General features: G+C 33.0%; 1 protein-coding gene across 1 annotated transcript; it reads right to left on the reverse strand.

Moving 5' to 3' along the window:
- Positions 1–513: 513 nt before the first annotated feature.
- Positions 514–3,347, reverse strand: LOC136275480 (uncharacterized). The gene is made up of 2 exons (XM_066084830.1): positions 1,749–3,347; positions 514–1,466 (listed from the first exon to the last, which is right to left on the reverse strand). Exons 1-2 carry the CDS (start codon positions 3,208–3,210, stop codon positions 514–516), a joined length of 2,415 nt encoding a protein of 804 aa, XP_065940902.1. The 5' UTR covers positions 3,211–3,347.
- Positions 3,348–18,571: the final 15,224 nt, after the last annotated feature.

The raw sequence follows: 18,571 nt of genomic DNA on the forward strand, positions 1-18,571 counted from the left end.
TAGTCTGGACTAAACAATCAGTATTTTTTGTCAATTTAAATTAAACACAGATCAAACTTAGCGGAAAATGTTCAAAAATTAAATATAACGTGGATTTAGTAACCAGATAAAATAAGTACAGAAACATTTACCTGAAAATATCAAAGCATTTCTCATGGTGACTTTATGCTTGCTAAGGCGTCATTGTTATGGCAATGTGTATGTTTATCTACAATATGTCATTACTAGCTGTTAACTGGTAATCGAATAATATTATGCGTGTGAATATTTTAAAACATGTAAATACATTGTTAAAAATTTTACAAAAACATTTCCCAATGCTAATCTGACTAATAAATGTCAAGTTTATTTTAAATATCAATTCAAAATTAATAATGTAATGATCGACCCCTTACCCCCTCCCCCCCCCCCCCCCCCAAACATGACAGATATGTAACTTATTGACTGATAATAAATGCATATTTTGTTAGTAATGCACTTAATTATAATTCGGGAATATTTAAAATAATATAGTCATCGATTATTCTTACCTTTCAAAGTATCACGTTGGTCTATATACCTGTAGACAACTACACTATTGTACACTGACCCGACCCAAAGAAGGTGAGTGTTGACATCATAACTTAGGCTGTGCTGTTCACCCAACGTATGTGCCATGTTTAGTAGATGTGACAAGAACCGACCGTCCTTGTCTAACATATGCACTGTTTCGGTTGTATTATCACACACCAGGATGTGTGAAAGGGCATCAGTACAAATGCCATATGGCTGTAGTCCTGATCCTGGTGGATGTCCTGTGTAGGTGAAACGATGTACTCCTTCACGATCAGTCACCACTACAGCACTACATCGGTTAGACACCACGACATCCCCATTGTTGTTCTCTGTTATATAGATAGGTTGTATATACAGTTCTAGCCCTGTGTTGTCTTGTTGTATGGTTTGTGTCAGTTGTCCGCTCTGGTTGTACCGGGTTACCTTGCTTGTTTTGATGTCTTCTCTGTGCATCCCGACAAGTAGATCTTTAGTGCACGGGGACCAGTATACACATTGTGGTCTCCATGTAGAGTCAGTTCTCTTTATAAATGTAGTGGTTGTTTTTAAATCCTTTGATAGTTTGTTGATGTTAAAATATCTACTTATATAAATCAGTTCACTCTCACTGTTCACTGTGTGTAACCCGTTATAATATAAATCGTCCCAAAATTCCTCCAGATTATGAAGAGTCTCACCTTTCGTATTTGTCAAGATAAGTTTGCATTTAGCATCAGTGACCCAGACCCGGTCTGGTGTCACACATGAAATATGAACACAGCCAAAGAAGTCCTTCAGTGTAATAGTGTGAAGTAACTCGGGAGAAGAAACCAGTCTCAGCAGACACTCCTTTCCGTCTTGTGGTTTTTCAGTCTCGGTGGTTGGAATTTTACTAAGTGAATCCATCATATCAGTAGTGTCTTGTCTTATTTCTACATTAGACATTTAATGGTTATTAGTCTTTCTCAAATGTCTAATTATTAATTTTTACAGGCACATGTATCTTTTACACGAAGTACAATAACAACATTTTCATGTGTCTGATTTAACGATTTCAATATGTATATGTGCCCTTTAAATTAAGTGAAATTTTTTTCGTGAAGTATTACTAATTTACAAAGATTGAGGTGCTATTTACGAACAACTACATCGATAAAAATTGATCATAAACAATAACATGTATCGACACTATAATGAATTTTTATTGGACTTACCCATTATCTCTTGCTGGTGGTCAATATATCTGTAGACACTAAGTCTGTTGTTTATAAGTGATCCGACCCAGAGACGGTGAGTGTTGACATCATAACTGAGGCTGCATGGTGTTAATATCCCTGATGGTCTAATTAGTAGGTGTGACAGAAACTGACCGTCTTTGTCTAACATTTGTACTGTGTGGGTCATAAAATCACTCACTAAAATGTGTGACAAGGCGTCAGTACAAATTCCACGTGGCTGAAATCCTACTCCCGAATGTCCATAGTAGGAGAATCGGTGTTTTCCTCCACGCTCAGTTACCGTTACAGCACTTAATAAGAAGAAAATACAGTCTGACACAACGATATCACCATTGTTATTTTCTGTTATATAAATAGGTTCCCAATACAGCCTCTCTTTTGGATCGCTGTGTTGTATTGTTTGTGTCAGTTGTCCAGCTTGGTTATACCGTGCTACCTTGCCTTTCATTAAATCATCTCTATACATCCCCACCAGCAGATTCCCAGTAGAAGGTGACCAGTGGACGCATTGAGGTCTCCATTTAGGGTCTGTTTTTTGTATAAACCGAATGGTTGTTTTCATATCCTTAGACAATTTTTTAATGTTATAATTCTTATCTATATATATCAATTCACCCCCACCATTCACTGTATGCAATCCATTTCTAATACGTACATCATTTACGCGATGTAGAATGTCACCTTTGTTGTTTATGAAGAGAAGATTATTTTTACTATCACTGACCCATACCCGGTCTGACTTCACGCAAGAAATATGATCACAACAATCAAGATCTGTCAGTTTGAGAGAGTGTTCGAACTCAATGGGAGATATAAGTTTCAGGAGACGTCGGTTTCCTCTATCTGTGATTTGAATTCCGCTTAGTGACTCCATCACATCCCCCTTTTTGAGTGACTCAGTCATGAAGAGGTGGCTGGTGTGGATTGTATGGTGTATCTGAAGGAGGCAGGCTGTCTTCATTAATGAAAGAAATTGGAGCGGAGTAAATGCTGACTGTTCATATACGTTTTCATATACCTGTAGGGTAACAATATGCCTGATCATTTCAATCTTCTGTTTTAAACATCTGTGTTTGAAATCAACATGACCTATGCCTTTGTATAAAAGATTCTTCAGTCTCTGGGCCTTTATGAACATCTCCGATTGATAAAGGGTAAAGTTGGTCTTACATGTTTTGAGGTCGGCTACGCTTTCTGACAGTAGAACAGGTCTGAAAAAGAGAGCATCACTTCTGACGGCATGAATGGTTCCTCTGTGTTGTTGTCGCTTTCTTTGATATGCTCTCCGAATATCCATACACCGGTGTGTTCTATGCTCCAAACAAAGATTGCAGACAGGAAGCTCACACGGTTCACAGTAAATTTCATAGAGCATGTTAGAATGTCTCTGACATATTTCCTGTGTTGGAATGTACTTGAATTTTTCACGGTATGTCATGGCAGAATGGTCTATTGTTTTGAGATATTTTACATGGTTGTCATTACACCGGGGACACAGATCACATGGACACGATTCACAATAGTTATTTGTATCACCCGGACACTTAAAACACTGACGTACTATATATGGGACAATTGCTGTGTCCATGCTTTAGGTATAAAATCGACCACCTATTCTAAAAAAAATTCAAAATATTAAACAGTGTAACAATAAGAAAGTAATCTAGAGAAATAAACACGTTTTCGTTAGTTTCATTATTAGTGTTGTTAGAAAATTATTGAGACATTTCCTCTTATAAACGATTGAAATTTCACCAATCTAAAAAAGAAAAAAAACAATATTTTTATATATCCATTTATTAACAATATGCTACTTATTGAATTCAATGCCCGGACGTATACGGGATAGTTTTATAGCGTTGTTTAAAAGGTACCATTGTGCGTAATTTTCATTGCAGGTTAGGACGACAAAGAGTGAGAGAAAGATCAATTATATATGTTTTAACATTGTCTCTCCGATTAATTTTCAGGGATTAAAAATAACATCAAAGTTGTGCACTTTTATTGCTTTTAAAGTGTTCGAATGTTTTTGTTTCTTATTTTACATTTGTCAATATAGAAAAATATATCAGATATTAATGATAAAAACAACTTACCTTGTTAGTTATAGGTAGAGAAGATCACATAAATACTAATTAGATATAACGACTATAGCCAGCCATAAAACGGACGAAACGTTAACAACTCGTCGTTAGGTAAACAAACAACAGTTAATTCCCTTATATATATTTTGTCAGGATATTATTATGAGGCACATCGATTTATAGCAGTTTTAAAGGTATTAATAATTTAAATAGAAACTATTTGAAGTTCGTATGCTAGTAAACCATTGTCTTGAAACACGTTTTTATTCCGCCATTATTTATACTTTATTTTTATGTGAAATGATGAAAAAAAGTGAAAAAAGGAGATTTGACATTATTTAATTAAATGCTCAAGCAAATTTACAAAAATGCTGTCAATTGTCGCATTCAAATAACATTTGTGCTCTCAAAACTTTGACCTGTAAGTAATACATCCATTTAAAAGGGTTTCCGTACTAAAATCTTATTTTTATTAATAAAGGTCATACAAATATTAGGACTGATATATAATAAAACTCGCCCTTCTAGTCTAAAGTGCAAATTGGGATGTCAAATCTTTAACTGTTCATTCTATTCATATTATTTAATGAGAAGTCATTGTTTTTCTTTAAACTAATGATGCGGCTCATCTGTCGTTAAAGCTTGTAGGTATTTAAACCAGTTATGTTGAGAAACAAATAATACGTTTTCTGTCTGTAAATATATCGTAAATGCCGTCAAATGGTTTGCATTTCATTCTGGCATTTAAATAAATTCAATTAGACATAATAAAGGTTAAGTTATTATTACAAGTTCTTTTAATCCTTGTAGGAACAGACAAAAAACTGAACTTTATTTATTTTACAACGATTGATAAGCAAGTTCTACAACTTATATTAATATCTCTCGTTGGCACGGATGTTAGCACGAGGGGGTCATTGGTGTGGGAAGAAGCCGTGTGGGAAGAAGTAGGAACAGACAAATAACGATACTCTGTCACGTGACTGTCTGACCAGTATTTACCATTAAAAAAGACGCCCCTTTTGCTACTCATAAATTATTAAGCATCTAATCCCAAAAATATCTACTTCTTAATCTGAAAAAATGTTATCTTTTCAAAAAGGTGAGAGTAATTTTCTCATATGTTTATTGCATATTACAAAGACATGTATTTTTATGACTACACGTCGCTTTCATATATATCGTTTTAAAGATTTTTTACTTTTTATTTCAATAACCCATTTAAATCATAATAATTCCGTTTTGGTTGCAACAAGCTTAAATTATACATGGTTCCATAGGTTTATCAAACTAACTCGCCTGAGAGTCCTATATGCTTATTGATTGTTGAATCTAACCCTGATGGAGGTCCTGTGTAAGTAAAACAATGCCTTCATTACTACAGCACCAGAACCCCCCCCCCCCCCCATTAAAAAAAATAAATCAATAAAAGTGAGACATATTTATCCCCTTTTGTTGTCCTCTTAAAAAAGGTTCGGTCTACAAATCAACACACACCCTTTTCTGATCTTTTTATATTATTTATTCATGTTGTTCCAGATATCATACAGGGCAGATGTCGACAACAGTCAAAGGCATTGAATTTGATGGATTGATATCTCCCAAAGAACAAAAACAAATACTCCTTGGCATCTTTGGCATCTAGAAGAGTGCTATACTTTTTTTGAGATCATATGTGTCTATATTAACAAAGGTCTTGTATTGTAGCGAAATCTGTGTGCAAAACTGCAGTTTATTCAACACATTCAGTTATTCAGCATAAACACAGAGTTGTTTTACATATGCCGATATTTAGCATATGTAGCATACAAAAAAAAAAGATACACACAAACATGCATTCATACATGCAACATAAATCTCATGCTACAAGTTGCTATTCAGATGACTGATTCGAAGACTACTTTATTCAATACAGAATTGCCTATTTTTGTTAAGAGAATATATCCCTGAATTTCTAAAAAAAACAAAATTTTGTCGTACACCCATTCTAGGTATTTTACGCTATATTCTATAAATTTCTATTTGACTATATTTCAAATTGTTTATACAAAATGACAATTTCTTAGTGTACAGAAGATTGCCTCTATTTTTCTTTAAATCGTTCCCAATTTTCATGAATTGTTCATGTTCATCTTTAGAATATTGTATTCACACGACCAATTATTCTTTCTTTATTAGTTTATGAACTCAATATATTTTTCATACCATTTATTCATAAAATGATTATAAAATCTGCATATAGTTTGTCTCTTTCACAGAAATGAAAGGATATTCCTTTAAACACCTCTAAACACCCTTTCCTTAAAACAGTTGGAACACTTTAATGTAAGATATTGAACTGTTAAAAATTGGTAATTACTTTAAAATAAACTCAGTAATTTTAAAAAATAAATGTATATATAAAATGGGAACTAACTACAAAACATATTTCAAAGGTGTTTTGAGGAGATCTATCACCTTCCAGGCCATTAAGAGGAATTTATTCAACCAAATTAAAAGGCTTGCAATAGAAAACACATGTTAATGTTTGAATTTATCAACTAGTTACCATAAAATATTTTAGAAATACATTAATTGATTGCGCAATATTTTTTACAACTGCAACTGTATACACAATGTTAAAATATAATGAACATATCATCAATCAAACCAAAAAATAAACATGCTAAGTTCGATGCCAATACTTAGTGAAAAACACATAGTCTTCCCAATTATGTCCAGAATATTTTATACAGTGTAGCCTTATGATCTCAAAATTAAAGACAATTCATATGGTACTGAAAACCAAATCAAAACGAACCAAAACAAATAAATAGGTCCATAAATATCAAAAACAATATCCAATCAATAGATGGAATATCATATAAATAAATCAGATGGCCGATTACTTTTGGTCGTCGTGCGTCGTATGTGTAAGCCTTCAAACTTTGTTATCTCCTGGAGATGATATTCAAACTATAAAGTCCAGTACTTCTTTGACCGATAGTTTATTAACAATCGTGATCGTACAGTTAAAATTACATCAACTAAAAGCAGCCCAAATCAAAGAGTCTGGTCAACATCATTTCACCTGGGTATATGTAACATATTACTTATGATCGACAGTTCTGACTAGTTCGGCCCATTTACGACGATCATGAGTGAACATTTAGTGTTCAAAATGAAGATTATTATTTTATTTCTAAATAAAGTAACAAAACTGTCAAAACTGCCAATCAAAGAGTTCGGATGCAGGATTTGAATCTCCGAGTCCTTAGTCTCGGAGTCCCCCACCTAGGTATGAGGCATCGCTTACTCATAATACGTTCATTCATTCATGGCATAAAAGGTTAGTAAGGTTCATATATAGAATACACATTACATGACTCAATATAGAGTACCAGAGCTATAGTTGCAGACACAGAATCGCTAAATATGACACTTGTTTTTAAACTCTCAATTTGGATATTATTATGCCCGTATTATTCACCTGGTTTTATAACATCATTTAGGAATACTACGCAGTGCTACAAGATTCACAGAGTTCATTCTGTAAGTTATCATTAACTCCATTCAGTGCGCAGTACCTAGGTACACATAAGTATCATAGTGACCAATATGTAAAACTAGCAATTCAAGGTCATAGCATAGCTATCTGTTTACATATGACGTCTTCCGTTCGTTTAAAATATAACAACTTCAAGACCATTTGATACCATTTTTGGTTTTAAGAAGGAAAAATTTAAATGTTGAATTTATTGCCCTACGACGCGGGGCCCCATGTGCGTGGAGAACTGTGCAAAAAAAACCAATTCCAAACTTTCCCTTTATATCAACATGTCTATGAAAACCTTTGCGTGAATTGGGAAAATCATGTTACTGAGTAAAAGGATCTAGCTTTAGGACGGGACCATTCTGGCGGTATAGTCAGTATGTGTAAAATATGAGAAAAGTATTTTCTCTCGAGCATATTTTAGAAAAAAACTTAAAGTATAGCTATACATATTATATTCAACAAGTCTTTTACCTATATGTTGAACCGAATGATCCCTGGTGTGTATATATAGTACTAATGTATGATATCGTAGAAAATTTCTTTCTCTACAGTACCATGATGCCTATGAACCCCTCTACCTAATTTGAGAAAACAAATCAGCGCTAGGTCAGGGATTCGAACTCTTAAAGAAATAAAATTTTATTTAATCTAAGAGTTTAAGTTACGGTGGATTATTAAAATGATCATGAAGCCCTCTACCTAAATTGCTAAAATCCGTGGCATTTGGTTCAGGGTTTCAAGACCCAAAGGCATGGTCATGACGTCCACTACCTAATTTGTGAAATTGCGACCCCTGTTTCAGGGCTCCAGGCTCTTTGTTTGAGACAATATACCCATATAGAAATAAAGTATAAAACGATATTATATTTTCTTTTGAATTTGCACATTTATTGGGGATAAAATAACAGCATTGTAATTATGTCATAAGGTCATTTTTTTCATTTTGTGAAATTGACTGCCAATATGACGGAGGTTAAGGCTTTTTATAGGAGGAGAGGATGCAACTGTGACCAATTAATACAAAGCAGTTAATAGGAAAGTCTTGGATTAGGGGGTGACTACAAACTGAAGCTTAAAATTTGAACATGAGACTCACTTACAGGGCCATCTACGAGCTATGGTTCTCGGGTGACGTCAATGTCTGTGAGCTTCTTGTTAGATGTATACATACACCGATTTCTTAAAGCATAAATTATTAGACCAACTGACAGACCGATATGAAAATGAACATTCTTTTTATACTTTCCGAACCATTACGAGATTAGTTCTGTATTCCAATTTAGTTGCGTTGAAAAGGTATTGCAGTATGTTATACATGTAGCAAATAAAACAATAAGTATTTTCTGTGTTTTTTTTTTGGGGGGGGGGGGGGGGGTTAAATCGAAAAAGCCGGTCCGTTACATTTACAGAAAAATATTTTTAAAATTTGCGATGTTTATAATCAAATCCTGTCCCTCATTTCATGGATGGGTTGTCTACAAGAAAAGGATAAAATATATAACACAATATATAATATAATTCAATTATAGGTACTAATATACAGAACATAAGAGAAAAGAACATTGCCTAATACCAATATTCCATCTCTATCTTAATATATATATATATATATATATATATATATATATATATATATATATATATATATATATATATATATATATATGCTAAATTAATTCAATTTATTCCGTATTTAAAGGGACATGGTCACGATTTTGGTCAAATTTTATTTTTCTGTTTTTATCATTTACAATGCCTTATGAATGCATTTTAAATGATCTAATGAAATTTGGGTGCCCGTCGATGAGTTTTAAGCAAGATACAGGGCTCACAATTCTTCGTCATGTAAACAAGGCTCGTGCCCTGTTTTTGTTTACATAGGTTCAATATACCAGTAAAAATTCTTTTTCAAGATGATTTGTCTATATTCTTATTCAATTAAAGCCTAAATGAACAGTTCTTTACGATGAACACATTCATTTAAGGTATAAAACTGGAATTTTCACTTCAACATTTAAAATGTAAACAAAAGCTTGTTTACATAGCTAGGAATTGTAAGCTCTGTAACTCGCTTATAACTCAACAAATGACACTCAAATTTTGGTTGCCTATTAGAAATGCCTTACTGAAGCATTATAAACATTAAAATCGAAAAAATAATTTTTGACCAAAATCGTGACCATGACCCTTAAACAACTATAATCTAAAGACTAAAAAGTGTGAAACAAAGAAGTGTTGCTTTAATTTCAATGCAGAGAGAGATTTTTATGAAAAACATAATTTGGATGGTTTTGGCAGCGACTAGATCTATTCAGAAACATTTACTATCCAAGTTATATCCTCTCATAGGCTGGTCATGAGCTACACAATGCATTCTCATCTATAGGACAATATGCTGGTTCATCTAAATAAGAAAAACATACCTTGATCGAAAAAATATATCTGTTCATAAAAATGATAAGACTCACCAATTTTAAATTTATGTACTATGATCAAATTAATCACTACGATTGGTAGGTGCAATTTGTTTTTTGTACCAATGATCCGTTCTGTTTTAACAAATTATAATACTAATATTTAGTAATGCCTTACGTGTATACATAATGCAGATATAATTAAACCTAGTTATACACATATATTATTAACCTATAACTAGATTTTGTTAAAAAAATTTAATTTAAAGAAAATTTATTAATAAGACTTACCAGTGATACTTTTCCGTATATATTTGTAGACACACACCTTGTTGGTATCCCAAGATCCAACCCAGAGAAGGTCAGTGTTGTCATCGTAACTCAGGCTGCGAGGACGTAATATTTCTGATTTTATCAGAATTTGTGACAAAAACTGTCCATCCTCATTTAACAAAATTACTGTATTTCCTCTACAATCACACACTAAGATGTTTGACAGGACATCAGTGCAGATTCCGCATGGCTCTACTCTAAATGGATGTCCTGTGTAGGAGAAACGATGTCTTCCTTTATTATCTGTTACCACTACGGCACTCATATTGTCAGACACCAATACGTCCCCATTGTTATTCTCTGTTATAAATAGAGGACAGTTGAAAAGTTCCAGACCTGACTGGTCATGTTCGATTGTTTCTGTCAGTTCTGCGCTCTGGCTGTACCTGGTTACTTTGCCTATTTTTATATCACTTCTGAACAACCCTACCAGAAGATCCTGAGCGAATGAAGACCAGTGCACACATTGTATTTTCCATGTTGAGTCTGTTTTTTCAATGAATGTGGTTATCTCAGAATCAGTTGAAACTTTGCGAATGTTATTATCACCATGAACATAAAAAATGTTTTTTGATTCACCTTCAGTGTTAACTGTGTGTAATCCATAGCTTCCATATAAATTGAGGTCTGAATTAACAATTTGATGCAGAGTATTGCCTCTTGCGTTTGTAAAGAAAAAATTGCGTTTGCTATCACTGACCAAGACTTTTTCTGGTGTTACAACAGAAATGTGATAACAACCATCAACATCATTGACAGTAAATGATTGATGTAGTTCAGGAACAGACGTCAGTTTTAGCAGACTTTCATTTTCTCCCTGTAGTTTTACTGCCTCTTTCTTTTGAATTTTCTTGAATGTCTCCTTCTCATCACCGCCGTCATGACCTTTATTCGTAAATAAATAAATAAATATAATTAAAAGAAAATTTATTAAACAGCTAATAATCTGCCAGGAGAATGGGTTCCAGAAGTCGTGAGTTCTAGCCCCGGCTGGGGCGGAGATGGAGCTCCCAAATAAGGTGAATTTATCTGTGCTTTATATATATCAATATCATTCACTATATGCAGGTATATATCAATTTGAGAGTAAAATTATTGAAATGTTTGTGTTATATATATATATATATATATATATATATATATATATATATATATATATATATATATATATATATATATATATGTGTGTGTGTGTGTGTGTGTGTGTGTGTGTGTGTGTGTGTGTGTGTGTGTGTGTGGTATCTTTTGATTTCATTTGTAACCCGTATATAGTAAAACATGTTGTTCAAGTTAATTAAATACCATGAAGTTCTTAAGTCAATGGTCATGACCATCTTTAAACTGTATTATAACGTACATTTTTTTTGCGATGGTCTATTTTTTTCAGTTTATTGCGATCCTATTTAAATGGTAAAATGTTCAAAACGCAGAAAAAATACCCGTTTTTCGCTTGCTAAAAGCAACATTTTAATCATAAATGATGACACAAATAAAAAAAGTTACACAAATTTTCCATTTTTGCAAATTTTGTGGCACGCGAAAAACGGATACACGGTGAAATAGGACATTTTGTTAAAAATATTGGTTGTGTTTTAAAAATATCATTATTCCCTTACCTTTTTTGCAATCCTGCTGTACATATCTGTAAACACACACTTTAGTGTTGTTCAGTGATCCAACCCAGAGACGTTTAGTGTTGTCATCATAACTCAGGCTGTATGGTGTAAATATACCTGAAGGTCTTATCAATAAAAAAGACAAAAACTGTCCGCAGCACCCTATTATCTGTACAGAGTTTGTCCATTCATCACACAGAATAATATTTGACAGTGTGTCAACACAAATTCCTTGTGGCAGCAATTTTGTTCCCGGTGGATGTCCTTTGTAGGAGAACCGTCGGAGTCCCCAACAATCTGTTGATAATACAGTGCCTGACCAAAGCTCAGAACTATAATCAGAAACCACGATATCACATTTGTTATTCTCTGTTATATGGGTAGGGTATGAAAAGAGGTGTTCTCTTTGCGAGCGAGGTATTGTATTTACTGGTTGCACACCACCGTGATACCTAATTATTTTGCCTGTTGGATAACTTTTCCTTGAATGCATTCCGACCAGTAGATCCCCAGTTATCCGCGACCAGTATACAGCAGTGGGTTTCCAGTCAAATTCTTTTGATCTTAACATCAAGCAAGAATTTTTCATGTCTCCTGAATACTTGGAGATGTTATGATTCCTATCTATGGATATCAATTCATTCCGACTAGTCACAGTGTGTGAACCATGAAACAGATCTGTCCTCAAATGTTTAAGATAGTGTTGGCTGGCTTGTAAATACAAGTGACTGTTGCAACTCAGGAACAGACGTCAGTTTTAGCCGACAAGCATTTTCTTGGCGTCGTTTTCCTTCGCTTTTAATTATGATATCATTCAACAACTCTATCACATCCCTCTTGATGATTGACTCAATCATTGAAAGGTGGCTTGTATGGTGTCTGAGACGAGGATTGTGCATTTTAGGGAGTTTGAGAAATTGTATCGGACATTTAGCTGACTGATCGTATATGTGTTCACTTTTCTGTAGGCTGGCAATATATCCGGTTAATTTTCTGAGTTGTCGTAGACACCTGTGTTTGCAACGAAATACTTTATCACAATACAGTCTGAGATTCTGAGCTTTTTTCATCATATCTGATCGATGATTTGAAAAGGTTTTGTGACAGGTTTCTATATCAGCTTTGATTTTGTCCATGAGTACTAGTCTATGTAAGATGACTTTACTTTTAATAAAATCCATTATTTTTATTTGATTTTCTTGCTTTGGCGTATTTTTAAAAGGTAAATTTATTGGTGCTACGTGCTCCGTACAACGTGAACAAGCAGCCATCTCACAGATTTTTCCTTCTTTTTGGATGTAGTCCAAATTTTCATGATATAGCACAACATTATGGTCCATTGTTACTAGATCATGTAGATGATTCTGTTTACAGCTGAGACACAAATCTCTTTGACACGATACACAAAAATACTCCGTGTCTTCCAGACACCTAGAACATTGACGTACTCTGTTTGGGGTGATTGTTATGTCCATTATGTTGCTGTTACAGCTCTCAGTTAAACTATTTGGTTAAAAATAAAAAGATATAAAACATAAATGATTTTTATATTACAAATTATTGTTCCAAATGCAAAGAGAATTTGTTTTAATAAAGACTTATTAATGAAATATAAAGGTTGTTCTGTGTTCTGTTTGTAGTAATTGAGTTTTTCAAAATTGGTTTCTCTTATAAAATGAAATACATTTAGTTTATCCTATTTAGGTATATCCATATTTAAAAAGTAAGCACAGTAGTTTTTTTTATTCACTATTCAGCACAAAACGTCATAAATTTTGATTTTAGGTGTAACACTGGTTTAATGCTTTTTAATGCTTTTTCATTCACTACGCCAAAAGTTTTAGTATTCATATATAAATCGTAAATGTTAACATGACTATGCCGTTGAAATGTTGAACTATTTAGATTACCCCTTTTCCGAATGACTGCCAGGCAACTTAACTAAAATTTAAATATAAAATGCAGCATACACTTGGAGTTTTGAAGCAAAATATATTTGTGTGATTTTTTCCAACATTAAAAAATCACACCCGCTTACTAAGTATGAATAAATTCAGCCATGTGTTTCACATATATTTTATAGCGTCATCGTTAATGTACTGCGCAGTAAATTGTGAGTGAAATGAATGCCAAGTGATGTGAAATACCATTACCAAGATTTGAGCGATAGTTTTTTTTTATTTTATCATTTTATTTTTCATAATGATTTACTGCCACTCCTAAACATCAGATTTTAAATTTAAATATTTTATCACTCATTTATTTTATATAGTTATCGAGATAGTAAATGTAAGAAAAAACGATGTTGGTCCGTTAGAAGTGCAAAAATGGAGCGACAAAATATTTTCTGGTATCGTTTTTACTGTTCTACTTCAATTAAAAAGTTCTATATCAATTCTAATTTTACTAACAATGTGCTTTGAATACTTAAATGTTACAGCTTTATACCAATTATTTGATGTCCGTAAATTGTTAGTTTAAACAACTAATAAAGCAAACATATCTTTTCATGGACGATTAACTACATTTACTTATTATTAAAATAACTATGCAATACAAATAACTTACACATGGACTTATTTACCTTCTAATTGTAATAATGTCAACAAAAACGTTTAAATGTCAAAGGAAGGTTACATGTACTACAACAAAATTGTTTATAATGCAAATAAAAGAAATATACTAAATCTTCTTTAAAAAAACCCAAACAGAATATTCAAATACACATGTATTCTGTTTCACTCCCTTCTGTGAATTTATCAATATGTTAAAAGACATCGGCTTCAGAATACTTTTAACAGAGCTGCATTGTTTATCAATTAAGTGTTTGTTAAATGTGGTACAGATATATTTGGCTTTAATTTTTTTCATTTATTTTATAGGTCATACGATAAACTTCATCCAGCTGAATTACTGATAACTAAGATGTCTTGAAATTATTTGACAGAAAAGCAGAACTTCATTTTATGAGCATTATTTTTAAACGTTTTGAAAACCGTAAAATGACTAAAAAAACTGATTTATCGGACTGGAAACTGACATATAAATATATAAATTTCTGTTAGACCCACTTGAAAAAACTTATCGTAATGAATATCTCATAATCGTCTGTTTCTGTATGTTTGGTATGTTGTCAAAATGACTTACGTCATCTCGAATTCATCTGATATAAATTATTAAAAAAATATAAACACAAAATTAAAGAAATGTATGTAGAAAAACAGCTAGTTAGTATTTGATTTCTGGTCCACATGTTAATGTTTAAAAAAATTTCCATTTACGTTAGTTGTCGTAATGAGTAAGCACGGAATCTACTGTTAAAAATAATATTTAATAAGAAATGTATATTTCAAGTATTTTAAGTGAAAACTAAAGGAAAATAAAAATTAGTTTAATGATGGTAAATTTAAATAATTTTTCGGCTAGATCGATGCTTGAAGAAGACAAAATTGGTTTCATATGAAATCACAATGTACATGATATCTCAGTCTACAATCTGTTGGAATTCCCATGGTTATCAATTGTGCCCCATGGTGAGCAAACCTATTGTTGTTTTCAAATGTTGCAGAATTTATTTTTAAAAAACTTGTACGTTAAAAAAATGAATCAATCAACATTAATCAACATTCAACATTAAGGTATATGGACAACGTAATATCAATTAACAATTGTTACTTTCAAACTTACTTCGACTTGATATATCCCAGTAAACTTAAAAAAGAAGATGTTACAGAGTCTGCGTCATCTGTGTCATATTTGGATATTAAGGGCCATTAATGGTAGCCTAACAACAAATCTTCCTGATAAACCTGATGACTTCAATCTTTCTATAGTCAACTTTCTTATACTTCTTACTTTAGCAATATACATAATATCTTCATCACATTCATATGGAGTTTTTGTCTCTAAGTTAATTAACTAGGCAAGGGCATGCTCTACATATGAACATTTGTAAGGCGGGGCAAGTTATTGACAAACAAGTTGATAAAACAGGACCATCAACACTCTCGATTGATGTCATATTTTCGTAAGTTCTATGGTAGATACAAGGACCCTACCAGCGAATACAATTATCCACTTAAGTTGTTAAACAAGTAATCACCTACTTAGCAACGAGTTTTTCCATTTTTCTAGATTTAGACAAAGACATATGGCGAGTGTGACCGGTCAGCAGAGTATTTTAACTCCTCTATGGCACCAGAGCCTACCTTTAATTTTTTGTAGAGGTCCGTGTTCGTCCAGTTTTGATTTTTTATTTGACTCTGTTCGTTTTCACCACATTTCATTTGTATATAATCGAGATTGGTTCAAATTTGAAAATTGCAATTTTTTAAGTGTGCATTTTTGTTTCATTTTTGGGTTGCAAAAAATCATTATTTGATATTTGCTTTATTTGGCTTTTTTGTTATTTTTTTATCTATAGATTTAAAAAATATCAATTTAAAGTTTTAGAACTATTCTTTTAACATAAACATCCTGTGACTTCCTTGTGCTATATTTTTCTTTTGGACTTTTGATTTTTGACACTGTTTGTAATCACCACATATCATCATAAATCAGCCATAAAGTTTTGTTTTTCATCGAATAGGGTGTATGTCTATTTAATATATATATATATATATATCATTTAGAGAGTTTTACCTTGATTATTAGAATTATAATCCTCTGATGTGATATGGGACATCATATTAAAACCTAAGACAATTCTTAAAACTGTGTAACGAGATTCGATGCATGCGATATAATATTGTCAAATTGGGAGAATGTTTGAATAAATACTCAACTGAATTTATCTTTCCCATGTATATCAATATTTTCGTTTGATTTATAAAAGTTGCCTTACCTGACTTGTAAATCCCATGAAATTTGTTGATGTATTTGTAAGTGTATACAGATTTTAAATTCCCACGCGTGTAGGTGATGGTTTGTTTTGCTTCGTTGGTGTAACGTAATTATTCAAGATACTTGCTGCGATAATATTCGAAATAGATCAACCATTGGCATTATGGTAGTTTTAAATATACAATTTCTAAACCACATTTTTCCAGCAATATCATTATGCAAATAAAATGTCATATTTGCTGTTCAGACGGGTAAACAACGACTTAAGCAGGTTGTTAAAGCCCCCCCCCCCCCAAAAAAAAAAATCTCCAATCAGCTGATGCATAATTTTACAGTCTGGATATTCAGAGGCATGCTATTACAAAATATTATTTGTTTGAAGTTTTACAAGTAGCAAATAACATGGTCATAAATGATATACATCCAGAACGGTGTGACCTCCACAACAAAAGAGTTTAAACTGTTTAAAAGACTGCAGCTTCTATATGGGCTGTATGGATAGCAGCGACGAAAGACACATATGACAGACAACGCCTTTTAAAAATATGTTTCACTTTAGTACGCAAGTTCCGAGTTCTGCATGACTTATCTCCTGTAATCGCCACGCATGCGTTTGGAGGTAAATAATCGTGTGTCATTAGCTACGCTGGGTACAAATACGATCGACATCGTCTGCATATAACATCATGTTCTATTTTAGCTGTTGTGTGCCAGGATGCACGGCTACGAAAATTACAGCAATAAGATGAATATCCTTGACTGAGAGATGTTACCTTAATTTTTTAACCTGATAAGCGTAAAAACAAACGAGAATATGTTACTAAGAATACAAGAATAAGTCCCCGTCACTTTGCCCGGAATGAAACTGAACCATTACATTTCCACTTAAAAAGACATGCACTTAAATAGTTATCACGTCCATGTTTTATGTCAGTTTTATCAGTTAGATGCCCCCACATTGAATATCTGGTAAAATCAAAGAACACCATTCATTGGCTAAAATTTCATGTAGCGTAATTTATATAATTTTGATAATTTGATAATATTGCATTCAAACAGTATATGCAATCTTGTTTGTAACATTTCATGCGGTGTGCTGTCCACTGGGCATTAGAAAGTTATGGACTAAAATATCTGCATAAAACTATGTCCAGCATGCATAACAAATTATGTGCTCACTTTTCACTTTCATCGCAAACAAATGGAAATTAAGCTATACACTTGATCGTTGACAGCCATTGTAGTACGTTTTCTGAAAAAAATGATGGCGACCTCTTTCTCTGATATAAGGTGCGTTCAGAGTTGTACCGTTGGTGAAATTGAGATTTACCGCTGGCAGCATTTGGTTGCCATTGGTGAACTATGGTAGCCAATGGTCACCAAATGCTGCCATTTGTAGCAATTTGTATAGGTAGTACCATGAACGATTTTTTGTCAAATTCAAACAAATGGTAGCCTTTGGTTACCAATTGTAACCATCTAAACATATAAAACAGTTAAAACAAAACAAAATACCTTTCCTCTGTGTAGTGTGACTGTTTCCATTCAAAACTGCTTCATTGATTGATTTATTATACTTATTCCCACTTATATAAATAGGTCTACAAAATGACGTTGGTAACAATCTGGGGAACTCTGAACGCACCTAATTGTCGGTAACTTCATATCCGATGATTTTATGGCGAGTTCTCGTAGTTGACACATCGTAGTCGGTCATAGTGATTCCTCTCGACAACAAATGACTCAAGCACGTATTTGAGCATGTTTTTAATATCACTCACTAAACTCAATTCCATCATTTTCATTCGAAGCATTCTTGGAAATTTGTACCCACCAACGCGGACTCGACGCTATTTAATGTACCTCCCTTATTAGAGAGCACATATTTCGGAATTTGAGTATTAACTTGCGTATTTACTTGCGTATTAACCTTCAATCAGTGATGTGAGGTTTCACACGCGGGCATGTGAAGGCT

The sequence above is a fragment of the Magallana gigas genome, chromosome 1 (genome assembly GCF_963853765.1).
Source record: "Magallana gigas chromosome 1, xbMagGiga1.1, whole genome shotgun sequence".
NCBI lineage: Eukaryota > Metazoa > Mollusca > Bivalvia > Ostreida > Ostreidae > Magallana > Magallana gigas.